This window comes from Parus major, chromosome 12 (genome assembly GCF_001522545.3).
Source record: "Parus major isolate Abel chromosome 12, Parus_major1.1, whole genome shotgun sequence".
Classification (NCBI taxonomy): domain Eukaryota; kingdom Metazoa; phylum Chordata; class Aves; order Passeriformes; family Paridae; genus Parus; species Parus major.
The window spans coordinates 270,144-296,335 of record NC_031781.1 but is presented as its reverse complement, the minus strand read 5'-3'; the positions used below and the strand labels follow the sequence as shown (position 1 = coordinate 296,335).

General features: G+C 42.5%; 1 protein-coding gene across 4 annotated transcripts in view; it reads left to right on the top strand.

The window, feature by feature from the left end:
* The window catches only part of IQSEC1 (IQ motif and Sec7 domain ArfGEF 1), a 277,486-nt gene that overhangs the window by 35,372 nt on the left and 215,922 nt on the right, over positions 1 to 26,192 (top strand). For 3 of the 4 annotated variants that reach the window (XM_033517566.1, XM_033517564.1, XM_033517565.1), the window contains exon 2: positions 18,283 to 18,312. The exons of the other annotated variant lie outside the window; for it this stretch is intronic. In XM_033517566.1, coding sequence (XP_033373457.1) covers positions 18,283 to 18,312 — 30 coding nt within the window. The remainder of the gene's footprint in view (positions 1 to 18,282; positions 18,313 to 26,192) is intronic. 4 annotated transcript variants of the gene reach the window in all.

The following is a 26,192-nucleotide window of genomic DNA, read 5'->3' as shown; positions in this document are numbered from 1 at the left end:
ATGAAGTGTCCTCATCAGTCTTCTCTGTGTTGGAATCAGTTTAGTCTTGTCTAGGAGGTAAATTTCCATGGCTGATGGGAGGAGAATGGGCAGGATCTGATTCAGAAGTTGAGCATCTCTCTTTGCCCCCAGTCATGCAGGACACAGAGCTGGGAGGAACCCTGGCCAGACCATCACAGGGTCAACTCCAGCTGGAGCCACAGAGGGGAAACCACTCTTTGACAAGGCTTGTAAGGTGGGATAACACCATGCTCTGCTGCTCTGAGAATCAAACTGATGATTAAGATACAGAATTATTGTGGGCAGAGAATTTTGGGGTTTTTTTGTTTTCTGCAAGTTTGTAAAATCATGCCTTAATTCTTTCACTGAAGTGAATGTTTATTAGGAAGAGAGAAATAGTTTACATGTTTGACATACCCACAGCAAGAGGGTCAGAGCTAGAGGATTTTAAAGATCCTTTCCAAGCCTGACTGTGCTGGGATTCCATGAAGGGTTGAAGTTCTGGCAGTGCTGTTGCATAAATTACTGCTTGAGCTGTTGTGTACCCTTTTCTGTCCCACAGACCTAAGCAGAGGTCTCAGTAAGCGAAGTAAGTGGGGCAGAGGTAGTTCCTGAGGTTCAGAAAACCTTTTTTATTTTTTTTTTTCTGCAGAGGAAGCAATTTGTAGCAAACTTCAGTTCAGCTTCATCTCTCTTCTGTCTCTGCCACAGTAGTAAAGCTGGGAATGTGTGAGTGAGGTGCTCCTGGGCTTTGGTAAGAACCTTCTCTGCCTTATGAAGTGTGGCAAGTATTCACATAAATGCTCAACACAAAATCATCTATGCTTTTGGTGACATTTATTACATTTTACATCCTTGTATTTAGCAGCAGCACTGGTCTTTCCTGACTCCAGAGGAGTACGGTCTGGATCATATTCCAAATTGCTTGAATTCAGATCTGTTCATATTCCAGATCTGTTGATTCTGATGAATCTGATTCTGGCATCACTCTTAGATATTCAGAGGTATTTCTTACTTCTGGCTTCTCACTTTCCTCTGCTTTGGGCTGATGGCAGCAGTTGTTGTTCACCTGAACAGGCGTTTTGAGCTCAGCCACCAGCACAGGGAATGTGCCTCCTAGTACCTGCTGTTAAATACCAGCTGGAAGTGCTGGATCCCACCCTCAGCAGCCCTGGCACTGGTTGTGGTGGGGCCTTTGCCCATCAGCTCCTGCTGTGGCACAGGTGCTGCAGTGAGGGGAGGCACCTGGACATCTTTCCTTGGATTAAACACACAAGACAGGAGCAGAGCACCTGAGCTTGTCCCCAGGGCTCCCAAATCTCCTGCTGCAGGGCAGGACTCATGGCTGGTGATGGAAGGGATGACTTGGCTCAGCAGCTGCACCTGTCATGGGTTTGGCCAGCTTTGTATAATTGATAAGCAAAGACTTCTCACAGGGTGCAAGCAGCCTGTGGTAGCATCTGTCACCTGTGGATCCTGCACCTGCCAAAGCCAAGGTGTTCTGGCAGCCTGGACCAGGAGTCTGACAGGAGAGCCAGGGCCTGATGTGCTTTTGGGGGAGATGTAATGACAGGAGCATAAAGAGATAAAGCTGCTCAATGGGGGAATTTCTCCATGTTCTGAATGTCTCTTTCAGCAGGGGAATGTCTAATCTGGCTCCTGAAGGGAACCAGGACTGGCTGCTCCAGGGAGCTGCTCACAGGCATCATTCAGCTTTGTGTGTCAGATTTGCTACATGAAAATTTGTTCTAGTTTGCCTGATCTCCTTTACCCACCTCAACTTGTACAAGTTAAAGCAACTGTCTTCTGAATATAGAATATTTTGACTCTTACCTGCATTGTACAACTCCAGGTTATTAAGAATGATCTCTGCATCACCAGACTCTTAACAATTAGAGTACTATGTAAAAAAATGTCATCAACCTCTGGAAAATGGGATATTAATATTTCCCTTATTGTAGGTGTGGAGACTGATAAATGATGTTTCTGTATACTTGTTTCATATCAAGATCACTTTTATCCTTTATTCCAACTGTCTTGTATTTAAAATTATTTTAAAAGAACTATGTTTAGTACTTAGAGCTATTAGCAATGATCTACTTTCTCATTATTTTACTGTTTCTGCTGTTTACCAGCCTTTTTCTGCTGGTTTGATGGCTTTGGCACTTGCTTGGGGAATGAGATGTGGGACAGAGAACATTTCTGGTCCCCACGGAGTTGAGAGTAACCCTCCCAACACCAGGAATGTCCCCAGCAGCACTGCACAAGGGCTGGGTGTTGTCCTCTCAGTGGAGCCAGCCCAGAGTGATTTGCTGGCATTTTACAAAGGTTCTGCTAAATCCTCCCAGTGCAGATTCCAGCTAGAGATGGGCTTGGAATGAACCCAGGTGCTGACCTTTCCTGAATTTGAAAATGTGAATTTGAGGGCTCAGTTTTTGGGCTTGTGTGAGAATGAATCCAATGTGAGCTCACTTCTTCCAGTGCAGTTACAACAAATAATATTGCACTATTGGAATCTTGTGTGAAACTGTCCCAAATAAGCTGATGATCTGAGGTGTACTCTCTGGAACAAGCTTCCTTGAGGAAGCTCCTGGTAATATATTCAAATATATGGTGTGTTCTTTCTCAAGTGGTGGTTTTAGCTCCAAGTGCCCAGAAGAAGAGGTTTCCTTTCCTCCTGAAGGAACAGGCTTTCATCAGCTTTGTGCTGGCACAGGTGGTGGTCTCGTGACACAGAAATCCTCTCACTTTTACTTCAGCAGGATGGTTTGCCCTGTAGAATACTTAATTAAAATCGAAAGTGATTTTACTGCCACATTATTTTTCCTGAGCTTTGGGTAAATAACTGTTCCCATCAAACCCCACTGCCAGCCCAATCGAAAGCTCCATTTTGAGCAGGAATGAGGAGAATGTGGTGTCCCCCAGAGCACTTCAAAGCTCACAAACACCCCAATGGTGTGTACCACATCCAGGTGGTATTTTTTTTTGTGCTCAGTGTTTTCACACCAAAGTTATTCACAGGACAAAAATCATGAGAGTTTTTGGCTGTGCTACTTGCCATGTTTTTCTGGAGGCAGTTGCCTTGGGGCATGTGTTGAGTAGGAATTTTTTGCAGTGTTTTCTCAAGACTTTTGTGTCACATTTCCAGTGAACAGTTTGGATTGTTCCTCTCTGGCTTGCATCCTGGTCTGCTGCCATGTGAGCAGGTCCACAGGATGGAATGGTCACAGTGGTTTGGTGACAGCCAAAGATGATGCACAAACCAGCATTTAAAGAGTGAGGTGCAGCTGGCTGGGATCCAAATCTGTTTCCAAACTGCACAGAAAACTGTGGCTCAACAATGCCTTGCGAGTGGGAAAAGAGGATGGGATGAGAAAGGAACAGAAATGAGTTTAAAAGGTGATACTTGCCACAGTGTTTGAGACTGTTATTTCTGTAAATTGTAGAATAATGCATATTTTTGCTGTCCTTTGACCTTATACACGTAATTCAGCTGCTCTGTGGGTTATAATGAACTAGCTGAGAGTAAACTCCGCACTGGGGAATGGAGAAGTGTGTGCAGTGCAGCTTATATAATTCCTGTACATTAGATATTGCAAGTCTTTCTCTTAACTGAGGGGCAGATTTCTGTGGAAGGCATTTACTAATGCTTTTACCTAATGATATAACTTAAATTATCCCTGATATCTTCAATGTCTATCAGTATCCAAGTACTGAATTTTCTTCTTCAAGTCTTCACTTCTGCAGACATGGCTGCAGAAAAGCAAAACTGACTGAGCGGTCTCTGGAAACATCTGGAGCAAAACATGCTGGCTTTGGTATCTTTTGGAAGGGTCTCAGCTGGAAAAGTGTCCCTGAATATTCCTGTGTTGTTTGTGCAAACTGATGGGATCCTGAGCTGGGATCCAGCTTGTTCTGGCAACATCCACCTTGCATGAATTCCACAGGGAAAATATATTTAAGCTCAGTTGTTTTCAGAATAAGAGAATACGTGAATTTTTATTTAGAATTTGGAGACCAGAAAGGAAGAAGTGTGACTTAACCCCTTCCACACCCCCCTCAAGTCCTGGCAGGGCTTTGGTTTTGTAGCCATAGGGAAACCTGCAGGCCCTGCTGCCTCTGCAGTGTTCTTTTTGTGATCTTCTTCTCCTCTAAACCCTCTGTAGTGGTTTTAATGTGGCACTTGAACAGCAGACAGATGATAAATACAAAAAAGCATTGAGATGGATGAAAATCACTGGCTAGATACTCATTTGTTCAGATTTTTGTTTGTATAGATGCAAAAAAAAAAAATGAACCTTTAGATACTGGAAATTTAAGATCAACACTTGACAGAATATCTTGTCTCTTTCTTTAAAATGAATTTTATAGTATTATTGACTGCCTGACAAACAATGATGAATGCAGTCCCTTTGCTGCTTTCTCTTCAGGGTAAAGGCAATTAAGCACTATTATATGTTAGAATTTAACATTGCTCTGTGTGGGGATTCATTTGCGCACATTGAAATGAAAGCAGAAACGATCAACAAACATCAGCGTAATGATGTGTTCTAACCTGATAAGGAAATTATGCCTTGTCTCTAATGGGCTGTGAGAATTTGATATTTGCCTATGAATGATCTTACTCAGAGGATGTGAAAGCAGCGAGAGGATCTCCTCACACATCCTCAGCCATCACCTGCAGCTTCGAATTAACTTACAAGGTACAAACAAAAGTGTTTCAAGTCTTTTACAAGGTTAATTTTTAAGTTTAAATGTCAAGAATGAAATCATCCAACTTAATAATATTGTAGGTGTAACAAGGCATCTTTCATAAAGGACACAGAAAGCAAGCTCTCAAACTGTGCCATTCCCTTTCTGTGGGAGTAACAAAAAGAGTGCATCCTGCTTTTTTCAGGTGTTTACAGGAACCTACCACAGCCTTTCCATTTGCTGGAAATACTTGGAGCAAGTGTTGGAAGTGGGTAAAGAAGTTCATGATGGAGATTCTTGGAATTGAATTGGAGTTGGAATAACTTTGAATTGCTTTGGAAATGCTAAAACTTTGTAAAGGGGGTGTTAAGGAATGGAATATCTCTCCTGAACTCATTGGGACATATTTGAAAATTCACCAGTATTTTTTCATAAGCTTCTATTGGAATGGTCACATCTCTGTACAAATTTTGAGTTGAGTCACTAAACATAAGCTAGGCTCAGGAACGACTTTCTCAAGGTCCATCAGTCCATTTAAAAATCCCAGTTTCAGTGAATACTTGCTGTTCTCTTCTCCCAGAGACTGAACTGTGTGTCCCTGCTGGTAAACCTGACCTGGAGAATGGGGCAGACTTCTCTGTACTGAGACCATCCCTTGATGTTTGTTCAGGTGAAGGTTTCTGCTGTTTTTCTTGGCCTTTCAAATTGCTGTCATCATTTGAGAAATGGGGATAAAACTACTACAGTGCTTCAAATTTCTGCAATTTCCTCCAGCAGTTAGTAGTGATGTCAGTCTAATTTTCCCAGTTTAGAGTTATATTCAGTGAAATGTTAAAACCAACCTGTGTTAAAATGTTTGGCCATGGGTGAAAAAGTGGAGACAAAATCTTCCCACTCGGTGAACAATTTTTGTACCATATTACTTCATAAAATTTTTAGTGGAGTCTCCTCTTTGTCTTAGTCTGAATTATCTAAAACTGGGTATGTCCTGAGAAGTTGAATGTATCTGTAATGGTGCCAGTTCATTCAATTTACAGCCAATCTTTATTCTCTTAGAACCCAAAACAGGGACTCATTTCATCCAGTAGCTGCCTTTTAACCTTCCACTAATTATCAAGAGAGGAGATGGGCAGGGTCAATGTTTCCATGTGGAAATTTCCATGTATAATATCCCAAACATATGTGTCGGTTTCAGGTTTGCAAACTCCAGGACATCACTAATGGGCAGGTTCCTAACTCGTCAGTACAGCTCAAATAATTGTAACAATGAGGATGCAGCAGAAAAAGCTTCAGTTGCCCCAGGAAAGACCAAGTGCTTTCAGCAGAACTGGTACATTCTGTGCTGATGTTGCCATGGGGATCACCATGTCCTTGCTGCTGTTGTGAGCAAGAGCACCAGTGAGGTTTAAGTTAAAATTGCTGGTTTTGTCTAGGAATTGCACCTCTTGATGATGGTCTAACTTTTATGTCCTTATAATGAGCAGGGCAGGCTGCAAACACACAGAAATACCCTGTCCCCTGCCCACTCCCCACCTCTGCACCCGAGTTTGCTGTCATTTCATGGGTGGCTGCCAAGCCCTGAGGAGACAGTGCTTACCTGAGGAAGGAATTGTCCTGAAGGTGCTGCACTGGGGTCAGTCTGGAACTGCAGAGGTGTTTCTGAGTAATTTGTACAGCACAAACTTTGTACAGGTTGCAAGCACAGAGATATTTCCAAGCATAGTGTGCTTGTCCTGCTGGCTCTGCTGTCCTTGGTCTCTGGTCAGCAGGGATACAATGCCACCTTTGCAAGATCCAGGCTGGAGCTCCGGAGTCATTATCCACAAGAGCTGCCTTCCATGGGGAGAGATTTGTTTGGGAACTTGTTGCTTCAGGTAGCAGTGATCCATCAAAATCACTTCACAAACTAAAGTGACTGTTCAAGTGAGGACAGTTCATTTATTGTGAAAGAAAAGGAATCTTAAATTTCAATATCTATGTAAAGAAGCCTCTGGAGTATCATCAATGTTTGATCTCTGAGCTCAGCTGTTTCCATGAGTGGAATGTTACTGCTTTTGTAATGTCAGAGTACTATAAAAATAGGCTCTTGATGGATGAGCATCCAAAAGGATGCTCTTCCCCCAGCTCTACACCTATTGAATATGAACTTGTGTTGGTTTACAGAGTTGAAGGTATTAAATTTCTTACACAGTCAAGTGCTGACCCCTGAGAAGGCAAAGCTCGTTTAAGCAATTAATATATTGAGTGCCAGATAAATGTTATCAAAATTTCATTTACTTGTGCCAGTACCACTCATTTGGTGTTGTTTGAATCTTGCTGGCAGCTCAAGAAGGGCTAAACATAAATTCATTTGTTTATAAACTTCATTGACAACAGGCAAACAAATGCATGTAGTGTTTATTTGAACAGAAGGCACAAAGCCAGCTGAATGCTCCCTGTGAATGTGGCCAAAACATGCTGTTATGTGGCTAAGGTTGGTTCTACACCTGCTTTTTGCCTCCCAGGCCTGTTTTCTCATGACAGTGTGCTCTTATTGAAGTAGAGGTGTTAGTTTGCAGCATGAGCAGCACCTGTTTTGTGCTAATGGGGCTGAGTACAGAGCAAAGAGAGACTAAAAGGTGGCAGCGGGGGGAACTGTTAATCCCTGTGGCTGGAAATCCAGGGCAAAGATCCAGAGCCCTTGGGTGTGTGTCCATAAATCAAAGGGAAGGGGGTTGCATGTGCTGGACAAGTTCAGCAGTGTTCCAGAGGTCACCTGGACTTTCTGGCAGGGGAGCAGTGAGTATCACATTATTTCAGCCCAAGGACAGGAGGAGGTGAAGGAAGATAATGAGGAGGACAAATGACATCAGCTCTGATATCTCCAGTTGTGAGATACTGGGGTTTGGGTGTCCTGGAGCTGCAGAGCTCTGGAATGAGCAGATGCTTCTTGTAAGAAGGGGAAATGCTGAAACAAAATGTCTTGGCAGTAAAAATAATTCCGAAAAGGTTGCTGTGGGAATAGCCTGACTTGCTGCAGGAACTGGGCTTCTGTATCTCTCTCTCTGAGGGATAGATGGAAAAGTTCCTGCACAAACTTACAGCTGACTCTGTGTTCCCTGCTCAGTTCTGCCCTCTGCTCACTGGGCCAGGGGAACAAGCAAGGCTGCAAGTCACTCTCTTAGTGGGAACCATGGCTTGGATCCTCTCAGGTTGGTGTACTTGTGGTGGAGCAGGTGAGGCAAAATGCAATGAATCAGTTTGATGAGATAATGGTTAATGAAACCACAGAATCCCAGACTGGTTGGTGTGGAAGTACCTTAAAGATCATCCAGTACCACCCCTGACATGGGCACCTCCCACAATCCCAAGATGCTCCAAGCACCGTCCAACTTTGCTTGGACACTCTCAGGGGTGGAGCAGCCATCCTGGGGAACCTGGTGTTTTGCTTTTTTTTTTTAATAGGTGGAGTGTGAAAGATTATGAAGTGGGTTTGAGCGGAGAGAACTCACCTCAAAGGTACAGAACTGTGAATGTTTTCTTGCTAGTAGCAAATGGAGATGGACAGGATCTGCTTTTACTTAAGGTGGTTGTGGCACCAAAGACCAAGAGTGAAATACATTACTATGAACAGTGACACAAAAATTTATATTTTGCAGTGGTCTGAGGATTAAAAAAAAACCCAGACAAACAAAACACCAAAACCCCTCATTGAACAGCAAAACCTCTGAAGAATCATTGGTTGTGTCCCAGTCATTGTGACCTGCTGGAAAGTGCTTTGACCTAAAGGGCAAAAATAAGATGTGGCACTGTCAAGACACAATTGAAAACACCAAACTGTGAATTGACAGAAAACCAGGTAGACCTGATAGTGCAAGGATCTCTCAAGGATGTTTGAGTAATACTTCTGGGGGATAAAGAAGGTATTTGAAGTAAAGCTTCTAAAAGCTGAATGGATTAGTGGTTAAAACTCTTCCTGAAAGTTGTGATGGTACTGAAGCTTGTGTTTGGAGACTGATTTTAAGAAAGGAAAAAATGCACCCCACAAACCATGTTAAACACTGCCTCTTCCCACTAAACCCCCTAAAAACATAATCAAATAAACTTCACTGAAACAAATCCCACAAAGCCAACAAAAAACCCCCACCAAGCCCTTCTAAAGCGTTTTTCAGAAGTGAAGAACTGGGCTGTGTTGCTCCATTCAGCACCAACATAATTTCAAAAACCTGTAACCTCCATATTCTCAAAGGAAGGACATTTTCCATGAGGGTGGCTCTGCCAGTAAGCACTGCAGGTTGTGGGACAGATGGAAGCTGACTAATAGCAAGAAAACCATTAGCTGTAAGTACAGCCATTATAATTGAAACTGAGGCCTCCAGGCATCCAGAGAGAAGTCAAGAATACTGACTATGGGATTGTCTGGATGTTTTTGTATCTTCTGCATGCAGACTTAATAGTTACAAATTACAGTGCTTCTACAGATTTAACTGAGAGTTGAAATAAAACAAGTTGAAGACTTAAATTCCATTCTTTATGCAATCTGTCTGGTGAGTTATAGCAGTAAAATACACACTTGGTTTTGTCTTAATCTTTTCAGGTTTTCTAATTTGGTCTTAATTGGAGGAGTTACATCAACAGCAGTAGAACTTATGTGGCATTTGGAATTCACGAAGTGGCTCAGGCTGTCTTCAGGGGCAGATGACCACAGTCATCAAAGTGACTGGACTTAAACATCCTTTAGGAAGAACCTGAGAAGGTGGGGGGCCCCTGGCACAAATGCCCACAGCAGCTGTGGTTGCCCCATGGTCCCTGGCAGTGCCCAAGGCCAGGTTGGACAGGGCTTGGAGCAGCCTGGGACAGTGGAAGGTGTCCCTGCCATGGCAAGGGTGGCACTGGATGTGATTTAAAATCTTGTCCCACCCAAACCATTCTGGAATTCTGTGATGTACCAGAAATGATCTGTGGAGTCCAGCAGCTCCCACCCTGAGTGGTGACAGGGCTCTTCCCAGTGCAGCTCACAGCAGGTCACTGAGGACAGTTTTTGTGACTCCAAGTGTTTCAGGTTCTCTTCATGTTTGGTGCCATCCTGAGCACTGCCAGTGCAGGCAGTGAGGTTAATCCAGAGGTGGAGTTTGTTGAGTCTTTAATAGTTTTCTTACATCTTTTTGTTCAATTTAGTTTTTTCTCTAGAAGCACCATAATTTTTTTATAAAAAATACCTTTTATTTTAATGGCAAACCACTCAGACTTTTCATAATCTTGTGTGTGTAATTTAATGAGCAGATGCTTCTGGAAACAGGACTTTGGGTTTAGTTTGCCCTGAAAATTTCATCCATAAAGTTCCTTAGTTTAAATCACATAGGGAGGTTTCTGGAGCTAGGTTTTGTAATTAGTGTTGGGTCAGTGGATGAAGGATGAATTCCTGGAGTGGAGGGTTGATGGCAGCTGTCCCCCATCAATGTCACTGTTCTTTCTCCTTATGGAATAAATATAGATCTTGTCTTATATGAAAGATAAGGGGAGAGCTGTAAGGGTCCCCAAACTGGAGAATTAAGGACATAAATTTCATGTGCAGAAAATGTCTCATTCTTGTTGGAGGCTCTTGGCCTCTAACTCTCTGATCCCACATATGTCCAAAGCGCATTTTGACACCACCACTCTGCAAGCAGAGGCTTTTATTAAGGAACATAGAAATACTCAATATAAATGGAAGATGAAACTTGATTCGATATTTTTCTAAATGTTTGTAGCTGATGATTACATGTTGAGAGGTTGAATTGATGATAAAGTGTTCCGCTGTGTCTTCATAGTCTGAGAAAAATTTAGCTGCTGCTGGAGATAGGAAGGATCTCTAAAAGGGACCATAATTGGAGCCATGATTGTTGAAAAGCCACACTCACAGCCTCACTTTTTCTAAATGTAAGATAAAAGGATGAGCTTTTTGTTTAAACTCCACTTTTAGGGAGATTTTTCTTTCTTTGTAAGGCCTTACCTGGAAATGGAAAGAGATCTGAAATAATCCTGTCCTGTGGCTTTCCACTTCTGCTCACGCTTAATTTAAGCTGAAATAATGCCTTCTCTGTATTCAATAATCCACATTCAGTACAGGCGATTGCCACAGGCTGCTTAATACTGCCATGTCCTTCTGCAGAAAATAGGTGGTGACAAGAATGTTGGAGAGAGATTACCAATGTGCAGCTAGATATTAAAAATTTGCTGTGCAGCTCTTCAGTACTTCTGGGGTTAAACTGCAGTTCTCTCCCTCAGCTGTTAAAAACCCACTCCACACCTCAGCTAATGAACTGAACTAGAAAGGCACATTTAAAGGAATTTTGGTTGTGAAGTTGCTTGTTTCTGAGTTGGGGTAGGAACGGACAAGGCTGCAGGTCAAAGATACAGAAATAACTGGATTGGAAAGTTTCTGCTGCAGGGGAAAATTAGGAATTGACTCATTTGTAAAATGATCAATGTAATAAGAATGAGGTGTTTTTTGAACAGAACGGAGGCAGCCTTTCAGCTTTCTGAAATGTATTTTTCTTAAAAGCTGTTGCAAATTATAAACAATTGAAGGGTAAGGAGCAAGGAAAAGAAGTAAAATGGTTTTAAGACCTCATAAACCAAGGATATTTTACTCATATTTTACCACTTGAGATTCAAGTCTTCATTCTGGTGCTGACTTTAAGATCACCCCTCACTTGTCAAGGTGAAATATTTGCTTCCCTTCCATATGGCTCTTTGGCAGTGCTCTTACTTAGATCATCAGTTGGCTGCTCTGTGCAGCCTAATGGCTTCATCTTGTGAGACAGGAGTTGGTGAGAGGCAGGCAGGCTGCAGGGATGTGTTATCCTAGGGCCTTCTAGTTCTCCAGACCCTTCACGCCCCAAACTCCCCACGTGCTGCAGGAGGGGAATGGAGAACCCTGGGGAGCAAAGCTTTCTCCTGTGGGTTCTGCTTGGCTGTGTTTCCATCCCATGGAACCAGTGGGTTCCCATCAATGGAATCCCATTGATCACAATCCTGTTTTCTGTGCCTCTTAGTGCACGTGGAGGGATTGTGCTCAGGACAGAGCAAGGCAGAGCTGGCCAGAGTTGCTGAGTGTTGTAACACGTGCCAGGCCCCTCGGGGGCATAGGGCAGAGCAGCTGCTGGGCTCTGATACTTCCAGAAGTGACATCAAACACTCTAGACAGAAGCAAACTGCATCTCAGCTTTGGGCTGCCCCAGGAGTGTCAGGGCAATGGCACATCCTTTCCCTGGCCAGGTCACAGGGATAGGAGCATTCCTCTGGTTAGACACAAGCAGCACCACTCGGGTGCTGAGTTCCCCAACGTGTTTAGCTGCTGATGTTGACTGCTCTGCTCTGGAAGGCAGTTCCAGGCTGCCCAGGTGGTGCTGGGAGGCAGCACCTGCTGGCCTGTCTGTATTCTCTGCTGGGGGAAGCTGCTCCTGCTCCCACTGAGTGTACAGATGGCCCCAAAACCTTGATGGGAAGCACAGGCTGCCTGGTTTGGAGCCTGGCCATTGCTCCAAACTATTTTCAGGCATCTAGAAAGCCCAGGTTACTAAAAAACCGATGCTGGCTGCAGAAGGTGAGTGTGGGGAGGGCTGTGTTCCACCCAAGCCAGCCTGGAGCATATGGCACAGAGCGGTGGCTGGGCAGGGACATCCGGCCAGGCTTCTCCAAATCTCTCCTCAGAGATCTCAGAGTTTGGAAGGGACATTTCTTGGATAGTAGTGGCTCTAAGCAGTCCAGGAATGGATGTAACAAGCTTGTTAAGGAGACCATATGCCAGAAGCTGCATTTCCATGGTATTTATCATAGGATCACAGGATGGTTCAAGTTGGAAGGGACCACTGGAGGTCATTCAGGCCAACCTCCCTGCTCAAGCAGGGCTCCCTAGAGCTCAGGATTGTGTCCAGATGGCCAGGCTGGAGTAGAGAAGACAGTGAGTTATCTGTGGGAGATAAGTGTCTGCTGCCTGTCGTGGGCTGAGACGTGTCTGCTTGGGCTTAACACGACAAAAATGGAATCTATGCAAGTGGCTCTTTTCAGTGTTCCTGTCCAGGCTTGCTGTTAGAATTCACTTTAAAGGTTTAAAAAAAAAAAAAAAAAAAAAAAGGCTATTTTCCCACGGTGGTCTGTGTGTAACAACTTTGTAAGGACTAAAGAGCTTTTGGTAGTTACTGCCATATGAGCACTGCTTTCCCAGAGCTGAGATAGGAGTATTCTGCTGAGGCTGGAGGTGCTCTGCACAAACAGGATTGTACACAACCTGCACAGAGTAAATCTGTATCAAAAAAGGGCATCTACAATATTAACTGTCACTTAAGATGGCTAAAAAGTCAGTTTCTTTAATGGGAGTTGGAGAAAATAAGGACAAAAAGAATGTGATTAATGATGTTCTGGGTGAAGTACTGTGTTGTCTCATTGAACATGGTTAATTAGTGTTTGTAGGTCTAAAATTCAGACAATTTAGCTAACTGATTCTTTTTAAGCAGTCAGCCTTGTGTTGTGCTTTAACTCAGAGCTCACACCACACCCTCCTCCACAGCCCAGCAGAGCTCCTAGCCCCACGTGGGTGCTCCTGGAGAGGGTGGCCATACCTGGGAATTGTCTGGTTTTGGGGGAAGCATTTCTGGCAGTACCTGGTGGTTATCCACAGCACCCAGCAGGAACTGGGCACATCCTGTCTGCCTTTTGTTTCAAAATTGTGCCTGAAAATGCTTCCTACAGAAGTGACCTTGGATTTTGCAGCAGGCGATTCACAGGTTTAGCTCACATTAACTTCTCTGTATGGTGTCATTCCACGTGGGAGGTGCTGTCCTTTCAAGCTGGAGCTGCCACAAGATCATGGTCCAAGTAGCAGCCCAAATTTAGCTGTAGGTATTGCTGATGGGACTTTTAAAACTTACCCTGTTTGGGGCTTGATTGAAACTTCTTTTTCAGCTTGGTGGTGGGAAGTTACACCTAAGCTCTTGCTGCTGTTTGCACTCAGAATGTATTTATGGCTTATTTTGAGGGTGGAAGCAGTGGACTGGTGCCCAGTGAGCTGAAGTGTGTGGAACATTGAGACAAATGAACCAGAAGGCTTTCAATACATTCATCATGACATCAAACCACTTTTTAAAAACATGGAATATGATCAGAGTACAGTTTTTCTGTATCTTGAAGTTGCCAAGAGTCCTGGGGCCTTAGTGTGAGCTTGGTACCATTATAGCTTAGTTGGGATTTTGTGGGAGGCTGTGATGAGTTTGTTTGTGTTGATGTAAAGGTGTTCACCCCGTTGTGCATAATGACAGAATCTTGCTGAAGGGGCTTAATTAGCAATGAAGTTCATAATTTTTCTCATCCTGAAACTCACCTTGTTAAAATGCTACTAACTGGGCAGCTCTTATTAGGCTTTTTACTGCTTGTTTCAAGTCTTCAGCCCAGTAGAATCTTTTAACTCCACCTAATACACAGAGCCTTGGTGGCCACACCAGATTTTGGGAAGGAAAATTGCCACTGCCTGTGCCTGTTGATGGAGGCTGAGTGGGACAAGGCTTGGAACTGCCTGGTCTGGGAGGTGACCCTGCCCATGGCAGGGGTGAAATGAGATGGGCTCTATAGTCCCTTCCAACTCAGATAATTCCCAGTTTATACATTGCTGGCAGTGCTCTGGTGCTGATCCAGACCCTTTAAGCATGGGTATATGGGCAGGACAGCGTGTCTGAGATGGGGAGGTTTTATTCCAACTCAACTCCATGCTGTTCCTGAGGCTGCTCTTCCCAGACTCCTGGGAGGAAAGTGTTACTCTCCTTGGCAGTGCTTTGCACATCTGCTGGGATCCACAGGGTGGTGGAACATCATTCACACCCAGCAGGCTTGAATAAAAATCCTGGAAAGGTCTAGCAGCCTTTAGATGGGGTTGGAGGTTTCCTGGCAACACCTACCACAGTTTGAAATGCTGCTCAGAAGATTCACCTACAGGAACCTCACACTGTTCCCTGTTCCTCATATGAGGAGTGTCATTTCTGTAGCCATCAATGAATTCTCTCTCCCTTGTGTGTAATCTGTTCCTCTGCTTTATAGATGCTGAAAGTTTTAATACACTACAAAAGAACAGCCTGTGCCAGGTGCGGTTTTGGTTTTGAGGCACGTTCTGTGCTCAAAGCAAGGCTTAATCAAATGCATTGATCCTTGTATTGCTGTGTAAAGATTCAGTTCAATCTTTTTCTTTTGTAAAAGACGCAATTAGAATGCTCTTTAAGAAGTGGTTACTGTATACTCTGAGTCTCCTACAATAACATCAGTTCTTGTGGCTTGTGAGAAGATGCATTTCAGATGGAGTCTGATTATTCAGTGGATGTTTGACATGCTGTTAGAAACCTTGGCTTTTCCCCAGTTCTTTTTATTCTGATGGAAGTGACAGCTCCAAGGAGGTGAAATCTGAGTTGGATTCTTACCACAGGGGTGGCTCTGTGAACTATTTAGAGCCCTGTCCACTTGTGGGTTCTTGCAGAAAGGTTTCACTTCTGCTTTTGGCTGGTTTTGTACAACATTTTGCACTCCCAAACATGAATCCTAGACAAATAGTTTTAAAACTGGTACAACTACTTGCTGTGTAATTTTACAGGATATTGACATAACTCACTGTCAACATAAAGTAGCTCAGCTAGGAATTGTTGCAGGGGTAGTTGTGTATCTCAGTCCATATCATCACTTTGATGGTTCTAAGCAGTGTTTAATTTGGAAAATTATTACTTTAATAAGCAAGAGGAAAGCTGATCCTGAAGCTGCTTTTGGAAGTAGCTTTACCTTGTGCTGTTCCACTTCCAAGTGCAGTTTTAGGTGTAAACAACAAATCAGATGCCACAGGGCTTTCATGTTGTTTATTATGGCTCTTGGAGGGAATAACAAGAATTGAGCATTTCCTGCTGGTGTGAGCAAAAGATCTTTGGAATGAGGAAAAGCCGCTGAAGGAGCTCTGGTGGTGCTGGGTATTTGAGGTCCTGCTGTCACCTCAGTGAACAGGAGACCTGGGAATGGGAGCCTCTAGCTTTCCAAGTCTGAAGGGCTTTTCCATTGTGTGCTTTTCCCAGTGTTTCCTTTGAAAGTCTCTTATTCCTGTAAATGGTTTCAAATTTTTAGGAGCTGATACCTCCCACCAAGGATGGTTTGTTGGAAAATTGCTAACCAGGTCAGCGACTGGAAGCCAAGATAGTTGGTTTGTTATTCTCCTGCATGGGGTTTTTATAGTGGAGACAAAGATAAATAATTTTGGTAGGGTGAGTGGAGCTGTTTTCTGAAATATCCATGTTTTGGATATGGACAGACAGGCAGTGATGGCAGCACTTAGTTAATCTCAAACAGAAATCATTCAGGATTTTAAGTCACTTTAGTTTGCAGTCTCCTGTAAATCTCAAGTACTGCTTTTTTTTTGTTTTTCTTTACATTTGGGTTTTGGTTCAAGGTTTGTTATGATGGTACCTCTTCCTCCTGGCCTCTGCTTGCAATGAAATTACAATAATTCCTCCTGGTAGGAAAATAATTTCTGCTTCTCTTATCTATAACATTCTCAAAAGGGATGTGTTTCACTGTATTCCTACTGAGAATGAAATTCCTGGGGTCAGGAAGAAGACAAACTTGTACTTCAGTAGGACTGTAATATTGTAATATTTAATTCTACTTAAAATGAAATACTGGAAACCATCCAGGGCTGAGAGGAGAAATCTTGGAGAACATTGCTTGACATTTATCCCATCAGTGATGCAACTCAGGTATCTGAATGGAATCTGTGCTGTTCCGAGTACTACAGCAAAGAAGATATTCTATGTATTCTGTGTGATTCTGTGTATTGTGGGCTGGCTTTTTTTTTCCCTTTAAGGTCTACCTTGAAATAAATAATGCAAGATACAGCCAGAAGCCTTTTCACCTTTCTCCTTGTCTCAGCAGTGCCAGTATCATTCCCTTTGTCTGGGTCAAAAGGAAAAGAAACTATCGCAGAGCCCAGCACGTGCTTCCCGTGCCAGCAGAAACATTAAATATCGATCCCCAATCCTGCCTTTTAAAGAATGCTTAAGGAAAATCGAATGCTTTGTCTCAAACTACAAGCAGTAGGTTTTTTCAGTGCTGTGTTCATTCAGCCCTGCTCATCAATTACTCATTCCCTGAGCAAAATTGACCAGCTCTGAACAACTCTTTGGCATTTACTAAAGTGAGTGTTACCCTTGAAAATGCAAATTTAGCAGCTGCAAAATTTCCCAGCTTTTCTGGGAATCCTGAAAATAAAGAAGGGTGGTGTGCCTGCTTTTCCTGTTTGCTGCTCTGGAATTGGATGTGATCTGCTGGAGATTACCTGCACTCACTGAAAATACTTCCATGGATTCCAGTGAGAGGAGAAGTGTGTTGCAGGAAGGGTGGTTTGGGGTGGCTGGTGCCACTCCCAGTGACATCAGAATGCTTTGAGCACTTGGAGTCGTTTTCCCTATTGGATGAGTTTGTTGTTCCAGCCTAGAGGAAAGGCAGGAAATTAAGACATTAACGAGGCAGTTGTCTTTGTGTTTGAGAACTTGGAAGCACAAGTAATTACATGAACATCTTTCCCAGTGTAAGGTGTGTGCTCTGCCAGACGGAATTTGCTGAAAGCTGAGTGTGGGAAGGTGACACTTCAACACTGGATTCATTAATTTTTTCATTACTCCAGGGGGTGCAGGGCTGAGCTCAGCTCCATGGGACTTCTCTATTTAGAAAACTGCTTTGAAGTTGTTGTGTCTGTTAAACAACTGTGTTTGTACCTATTCTTTAGTTCCTAAAGAACTCCCTTGTCTTTGAGGAGGCAGATTTGGGAATGAGGGAGGAAAGGAACTGGGCAAATGATTCTATGTTTACTTCTGGATTTTTATTTGGCCATGAAATTTGAATATTATGTTCCCATTTCTCCTTGGAGATTAAATCCTTTTCAGTGTGAATGGTCCTGAATTAAGTTTCTTTACTTAAAAAGATGCTGGGGAAAGAAGAGAGGCTTTGCTCCATGTTTGATTGATGAAATTATCTCACCTTAAATCTGCCCCTCTGTAACTTACTACATCTTATCCCTTCTTTTTGCATATTTCTAAAATTCAGAAAAGCATGAGGTTTTAAAATTACCTTTATTTGCCAACCTGGGCCCTTTCTGAGTGTCTGATAAAGCTGAGTGTTGGATTCCAGACCTATTGGCCTGTGACCTTTTCAGCTAAAGTGTGAAGAAGAAATGAAGACAAAAATTAAAATGTATAAAATAATCTGATTCTAGAATAGTATGGGTGATGCTTTCCACTTGTAAGGATGGAAAATAAATCTCTGTGCATATTTGAGGAAGATCATTATTGAGGGTTCAGAGGGTGTCACGTGTTTTGATATTGCAATTATTGACTTTAGCTGTTTAACTGGGTTTTAACTTCTAATAGATTTCCTCCAAGCCTAGGTAGACATGTTTCTTTTCTAAGTGTCTTATTAGCAGAAAAAGTATAAAAGCCCTAGAGACACACTCACTGAAGTACAGAGGGAGAGAATGCTAGAGAAGGTACATGGCTTTTGAATTATAGATGCTGGAAATAATTGTGTCCTAAGTATTTGTGCATTACTTTACAGGTATGAAGGTGACAGCTCAAGAAGCCTCAGGTATGTGTACGTCATTTTGATGTTCTTCTGTAAGAAAATATTTAAAAAGCATTAAATAGAAATATATTTTTATTTATTTTTTTTTTAGGTGTGGGCATTACTGGTTGTGCTTAGCATGCCATTGATATTTTGACTAAAAGCTCTTCTCTCTTGGATAAGTTACTGAATGATTCTCTCTCCAGTGTGGTTTGAGAGTGAGGGATTAGTTTGGGTCATTACAAAAGATTTATGGTTAGTTCCTGGTGCTCCAAATCAAAGTTCCTGCTCGATAGCCCTGTGCTCTGTCTGCCAGCTGCCTGCTGGTTTTGGGGCAGCATCTGTGTTGGGGGGGAAGTCCATGGATTTGTTCTGGCTTTCATAGCAGTCTCCTCTTTTTCACCTGTCAGGGAGAGCCTTCATTGACTCATTATTACACTGCTCTTTATACACTTGGAAGGTTCAGATAATGTGCAGAATTTCATGTAATTATCTGGTACTTTACTTCCAGCTTACTCACTGTGTGTTCTATACTCAGGGGTGTATACCTCTCTGCAAACGTGGCTGAGTCAAGCTTGTAGAGCTTGTAAAAGTGCTCTCAACAGGACTGAGATGTGAAAATTCCATCCTTGAATCTGAAAGTGGTCCACATTCATTAGAGCATTGCCATTAAGCAGATGCCTTGATTGAGGACTGCCTTCAGCAGTGTGACTATTGATCAGTGATAAGGTTAATAATATTGACTGTGGCTGCATCATAATACCCTGCAGTAGGTTTTGGGGACTGTCAGGATGTTGCATCTTAAGACATTGTGTTTATTGTAAAAGCCCAAAGCAAAGACAAGACCTTCCCTTGCAGAATTAAAATCTAGTTCATACCCACAGGTGTGCAGACTATCCCCAAGAAAAGTATTAAAAAACCAGGAGTCTGTAGGAAAGGGTTAAAGATCCTCTGAAATGCTTTTGCCTTAAGACAGAATTCAAGATCACTGGTGTGGACCCAAGCTCAAGGCTGTGCAGGGCAAGTTGGGAATCTATCTAATGCACAGCAACTGATCTGGATCAAATCCCAAGGCTGCAGTATGATGCCTGTGGGTATCACTGCATTCATTCCTTGGGATTTTAGCTCCCAGCAGAGTTGCCAGCATGCTGGCAAGCTGTGGAAGGACTACTGCTGGTCAGCTGTTGCAAACTGAAAGTAGTGCCCCTGGCATGTGGATTTCCAGCAGCATTTCAGCCTCAGTGATCACTCTTGTTTGTCCCTGAGTCTCCAGCGGGATTTACCTGCTCCCATGGATGAGTGTGTGTGGCATCACTGGATACATCTGGTGGGAGTGGAGCTCCTCTCTTGCAGAGCATGTTTGGGGGTTTATGCAGTGCACAGGCACAGCTGAAAGCCACTGACTTCAGCTCTGGTTTGGTGCTGCTTGAAAACCAAACTCTGGCCCTGGCTCCTGCCAGGCGCCTTTGTGCACTGGGATGTTTCAGTCAGGGTGTGTTGGACTGACAGGGTAAGGCACTGGTGGAATGTGTCTTGCCAGAGCCATTCCCACCTCAGAGGAAGGTGGTTCTGTTCGTGTGTGGTGCCCTTTTGGGACCTGGCAGTGCCACACGGGACACATTCCAGCTGGCTGGGTTGTGGTGGTGGGAATAAGCACCCTCTTTTCCTACAGAGACCTGTGGGCAGCCAGGCTGAGCCCTGGGGTGCTGATGCCATCTTGATTTGAGGCTGTTCAGGGAATTAATTCTGTTATTCAGTATGAGCTTAAGGTGCTCCAAGACAGCTCCAGACTTCTTTGACAGCCTTATTTTAATCAGACTGATGTAGGCAATCAAGCAGGAAGCAGAGCCGAACTCCTGAAATGCATTTTTCAGTGTAAATTCTCTATCCTCCCTCTTAAACTGCATTTTCCCTGAGGTGAAATGTTACTGAGGATTCTGTGATACTGTTCTTTTGTGTTTCTGCCTGCACAATGTCCTAGTCAGCGTTGGTCTTGTCTTGGACAAAAGCTCCCTAAGCTCTATTGATGTTTAGGCAGTATCTTTATGTTGTGGTTAATTTGCCTTCCTACTGTTTTCCTTTCTTTCTGGCAAATGAAGATGAATTGTAATTATCTCAAATGAAATGATCAGGGCAGTCTGGGGAATAGTGCTTAATCCCTGAAGAGGTCATCATTCCTGCTCACAGAGATATCAGAAAAATAGCAGTAAATCCAAATGGGCTCCATGAAAGCAATGGGTGCAAGGAGCAGCAAGCAGGTGAGAAAGCAGGCATAAAATGTCCTGTCTGTGTTAACTGGACAGACACACCAGGTGAAGTCAGAAGGGCTTGTGTTTGTGGTCAGTAAATGAAAGTATTGGTTAGGACTGATGGAGTCTCAGCCATTGACACTGAAAAAGATCACTCCAAATAAACTGAGATGCAGCCAGAGATGTTGGTCTCTCCCAGCTGGGTGAGTGGAATCAGACTCTTAACCCAGAGATTGCTTAGGAATAGCTGGTGTTTTTCATGCAGGAATGGAATATCCAATACAAGTGATGCCCTGGAATTTACACTGTTGCTCAGTTGCAAAGGATATTGTCCTGGTGGATTTGTTTGCAGTGGCTTTACTGCCACTTGTAACGAGGGAATGGCCTCCACAAGATGTTTTATAATGCTGTGAAATGCAAAAAGCACACAGTATGCGCAGAGACAAGGTTGACACCAAAGCAATATGATTCTGAGTAATACATTAAAACAACAAAAAACCAGCTTGACTTTATTTCTTTAATTTGGCTTTCTCATTGTGACAAGAAGCCATGAATTATCCTGTTGTACCAGCCCTTCAAATTCTTTCTGCTTATAATACAGTTGTACTGTAATAAACTCACTTTGGTTTCCCTTTGGTGAATGCCATGTAGTTTCCAAGCTGAGGTATTTGTTAAATCTATTAAAAATGGGTAGATTGCTTTGAACACCGCATTCTGAAGTGTAATGCACACATACAATGTGGAGCTGTCAGTGTGATGGGCTGCTTTAATTAGCTGTCTTTGTTCACATGTTTCCAGGAGAAAATGCAATTTGTTTTACAAGGCATTTTGATATTTAGTGGTGTGACGTGAGTCAAGATGAAGATATCTGTGTGCACTATGTCCTGTCAAAGTTTGCAGAGATTGTCTCAGGGTTTAGTAGCAGATGTTACTTTTCCCTCTGCACCGGCCTTGTGTGATTAAAAATCACCAGAGTGGATGATTTGAGCAGTGTGAGATGCACAGGGGGTCAGGGAGCAGCTCTGCTAAGCAGACCTCTGAAACCTGCCCAGAAACAACACCTTTAGCGTTTTTCTTTCCAGTTGCTCCTTCCTAATTGTGTGCTTTTAAAGGAGCTTTAACATGGTGCAAAATGAAGGAAGCTGTAACAAAGCTGCATAGAAGGAGAGGCTTTCATGGCTCCTGAGCTGAGGGTGTCAAGGCTGCTTCCAAAAATGTGTGGTGTACTAGGAAGAGCTGTGAAATAGGCCCAGAAAGAGTGAAAAGACTGAAGGCTAATTTGAAAATAAGAAGAAATTTAAAAAAAGGCCAGCTGAAGTACTAATTATGGGGGAAACATCAGGTAAAAGTTACTTGGCTGAACTGAAAGAAGATAGAGGATGTGTGGAACTGTGTCTATTGAGGATCACACAGAAAGGCTGATTCCATGTAAAGGTGCACGTTAGATTAAGAGGAAAAGTAATTGTCTAATTTACTTTAGAGCAGGAGAGAATTGTGGAAAACCAACCTCATTCTGTGATGAGTGGAGTGGGAGGATTGCCTGTGAAACAGACCCTGACAAGCAGCAGAGATAATCCAGCAGGAAGCAAAGTTTTAGGAACTTTTTGTTTTGTTTTACTCTGGGAAAATCTGCTTGAACTTTGTGACTCAGCCTCCTCTCTGAGAACCTGCAAAATACAATTATGTCAGAGAGACTTGTAAAACTAATTTTCAAGTTGGAATGTATTTCTGTGCCATCTAAATGACTCAGTGTGTATATGTAAAAATGGCCTTTTCTGGCTGGTTTTAATTGTTCCATAATGACTGTTACAGTTTTATCACCAGTCCTTAAAATTTGCAAAATCATCACTTGTTAGTAATTTTGAAACCCTCCAACTTTTCCTCCAGTAGATTTTTGCATAAATGTTAGGCTGACCCTCTCCAGTGGAGTGGAATCTGATGAGTCTCCTGATGTTAGTTTAAATTAGTTTTATTGCTGCTAACAGAAATAAAACATATGGAAACAGCTTCTGGTAGTTGAGATGGCTGTGGAGCTTCCAGTGGCTTTCAAATGATGAAGATTTAATCTGAATTTCAGAATGACAGGACAGTAATACATTCATAAAATTGTCAGAACTACTTCTATGTCATCTTTAACAGTGATGATACATTTGTGATGTTAAAAAATCCTTTTTTTCCCACAGAATTGTGTGAAACTTAGAGCCAACCAGATTTCTTTATTTCAGTCCAAATGTCTTGCCTGTGGAACTTAAACTGCATGTGCTGGTGAGCAGGAGAGATGTTTTTGTGGTTTAATGGTGTTCAAAAGGTGCCCATAATTCTGTGCTTCACGTGGATTTTTATTTTTCTGAATTTCTTACTGAGAATCTTCAGGCCCATCACGACGTTTCATGGCTTTGGCTTCAGGTGCTACAGATGATTCTGTCACAACCACAATGCCACCTATGTTTTGTACAAAAATGTCCTGCATGGACTCAATCTATTTTACCCCCTTAATACCACTCCCTTAGATTCAATTGTCAAGGAAGTCCAAGAGCATTGTGAATGGGTGAATTGAAGGGAAAAAGCGATGGGGGTTTTTTTGGCAAGAATTGTGTAAACACTTGTAGGTGTCTGTCTGCAAGCAGATGAAGTTTTTGCATCAGGCAGTGCATTATATTAATAGTTTGACTTCTGAATTGCTGCAATTCTGATTTTTCTACTGAAAAATAGAATCAAATCTTGCTAAATCTTGGATGCCATCCAGATGGCGAAAGCAGCATATGCAAGCATTTTGCCCACAATTATTTCCACTGGAAATAGACAACTGTAATTTATGGATCCGAGTGCTGATTGTGCTCTATAGAATTCTCTCAACAGGCCGGCAGTTGTTGAATTTGTAATCTCAGAAAGACAAAGCTTTGTGAGTGGTTTCACATTAAGTCAGTGCAGCTCATTTTTATCCCCAGCTCTTGGAGGGGCTGCTCTGGTTGTCTGTGAGATAAGGCTGTTTAATGAGCAACATGTGTGCACAGCTCAATTCAGGGAGCCGAGGGCTTGCCGTGCTAGAGGATTGCTCTTTGGAATATGTAAAGTAGTTTGAGTTTCCTTCATTATTTTGCTATTCCCTTTGGGTTGCTTTTGTTCTTTTCTATTGGAATTCACAGGAAAAGCTGGGTGAATCTTGGAGTTGAAATGGGAGAATAAAGAAAGGGGAAATGAGGGGTGTTTTATACTTTCTGTGTGCTCTGTAATGTTCTTCAAGGACTTTACCCCTGGTCTGTGCTGTGGGCAGGAGAAATGTGCATTTCTCTCCTCCTTCAGCCACCTGCAGTTGCCTGAGGGGTCTCCTGGGAAACAGAACTGAGACACAGTGCATCCAACAGTACCACTTGGGATCACAGACTATTCTGAGTTGGAAGGCACCCACAAGAATCTCATAGTTGAACTCCATCCCTACTACAGATGTGGCATGGTTGTAGAGAAGGACAGAGTATGGTCTGAAGCTCTCTTATGGGCTTAAAGTAGTTATTCTATTTATTTATTTATTTGTAATGGAGATGCAGTGTAAATCACAGAGCCCTGTGAGGACAGGAATAAAACCTGACTTCAGGAACAGAATTAACCAGTGTAATTTTCTCTACAGAACATTGAAAAGAGTCTGCACCAGCTATTGGAAATCCATGTGCAAACTGCTGGGATCATGAGTAGGAGACGGACACTTCTGTTGAGGAGTTGCCTGTATGCATTGGTGGAAAAAAAGTCTCTGCTTCTTTGCACATAATTTGTTTATTTGAGGATAATTAATGTATGAGACATTTTTAGATAGCACTTGAAGCTAAAGCAATTTCCCTGTAGTGTTCTGCACAATGACAACTTAAATAAAAGGCAGAACTTCCCCAATTTTCCTTCCTGCTCTCATTGCTTTATGTAGGTGGTCATGGTTAGACTAATTCTATCCAATAAGAAAATATACAAAAAAAAAAAAATAAAAATCTGTGAAAATATTCTGGTAACTTTCCAAGGTCCTTGTTTATTTTTTGCTTTCCTAATCTGTATTTTAGATAGTTTTATGCTTCCAAGTAACTCAAGAGTGATCATTGGATTAGGAATTAACCATGATTCAGGTATCTAGTTCCTTATCTGAGCTGTTTTAATGATGCTTTTTGGAAGTGTTCCAGTAAGTGCAATTGTCAGTAAATGGAAGATGAAGTGAGCAAACTGTGTTGGGGAAGCTGAGAACAGTTAATAAAAACATAAAGACAAAAGAAAATTTCAGATTACCACAAAATGCATTGTAAACACTTTGAGTCAAGACTAAAGCTTCATTTGTATTTGTTTTGTAGCAGCCAAATATTGTATTGATTTCAGATTATGCCAATGTTGTTGTAACTGGGTTTTTAAGTGAAGCTGTAGATTTTGCCCCTTCTCAAAGGTGAACAAAAGGCAGGAAAAGAAAGGCTTTGTTTGGAGATTCCTGGTTATTAAAGCTCAGTGCAGGCTGTAAATTGTGAATTCTTTGGCAAAACTTCCTGAGTGGAAGCTGTAACCTTTAGTGTCTCCCTGCTTTGCCCCATCCTGAGCTGGCTTCTCAGGAGGAGAGGAGCAGAAAGTGAAGCCTTTCCCTTGTCTCCATAATGGATGCCCTCACTGCTCAAATCCCATATTGATCCTTCAGTCTCAGGAGCTGAACTGATCTTTAAATCCCTGTAAGCTTTGTCTTGCCTAACTTCTGCATCAATTCAGCCTCGTTAACTTTTCGTTGATTAAATCAAACACATTACTTGGGATACCCCTGTAATTTATTTATAATAATTAACTGTACCAGTGGGATAAGATTCCTCCTCTGAATTCTAATTCAAGAAGCAGTATCTGTACACAAAAATAGAGATTGGAGCTAAACTTAATAAGAGCTGCACAAAATATATGTTTACCATACAACAAGTCTGTAGAAGATAAGTAGGAACTGCCTTGCTCCTAATCAAGTTTTATTTCACCTGCCTTGTGTATGGTGCAGTAATGAAATTCCATATTCAAAAGCCATGTTTTGCAGTGTTCCAAGAGCGGGGTTAGCCAATGTTCTCTGGGTATCCTCAGGCTTTCAGTTTCTTCACTTATTTTTGTTTATTGTGCAAAGTAAATTTGATGTTTAAAAGTTTAGAAGTGGTAAAGATTGGAGCTCATTAAAATGAACCTTGAACTCAATCACATCCTTCCTTTCAGGATACTGCAAACCAATCATGTGCATGAATTAAGATGACTTACCATTGTTCTGTTTTGGGTAAAAACCATCTCTTTGTGCTCGAGCAAGTATCAGAAATCCAGCAAGAATTCATTTCAGCCACTGGCCTTCTCATAACCCTTTTGCTTTGATGCATAAATTGAGGGAAGTTTCTACTCTGCAATGAAGATGAGGATTGCAGCTCAGCCATTGTCATTTATTATGTGCTCAGAGTGTAGTGAGATAAGCCTGGCTTCCCTGGGCTGTTACAGTTCTTGATTTTTTTGTCATTATCTATATCTGCTGCCATTGGTTTTGAAAGGAACAGTTTTGAAAGGCACTGCTGGTAAATCACCTCCTGCCCAACGTGTGCCACTGCAAAGGGGACAGCTAAAGAGCACACAGGAAATGACAAGAGGGTTTGAGCCTTGCTTTGATTGTGCATTTCCATCTAT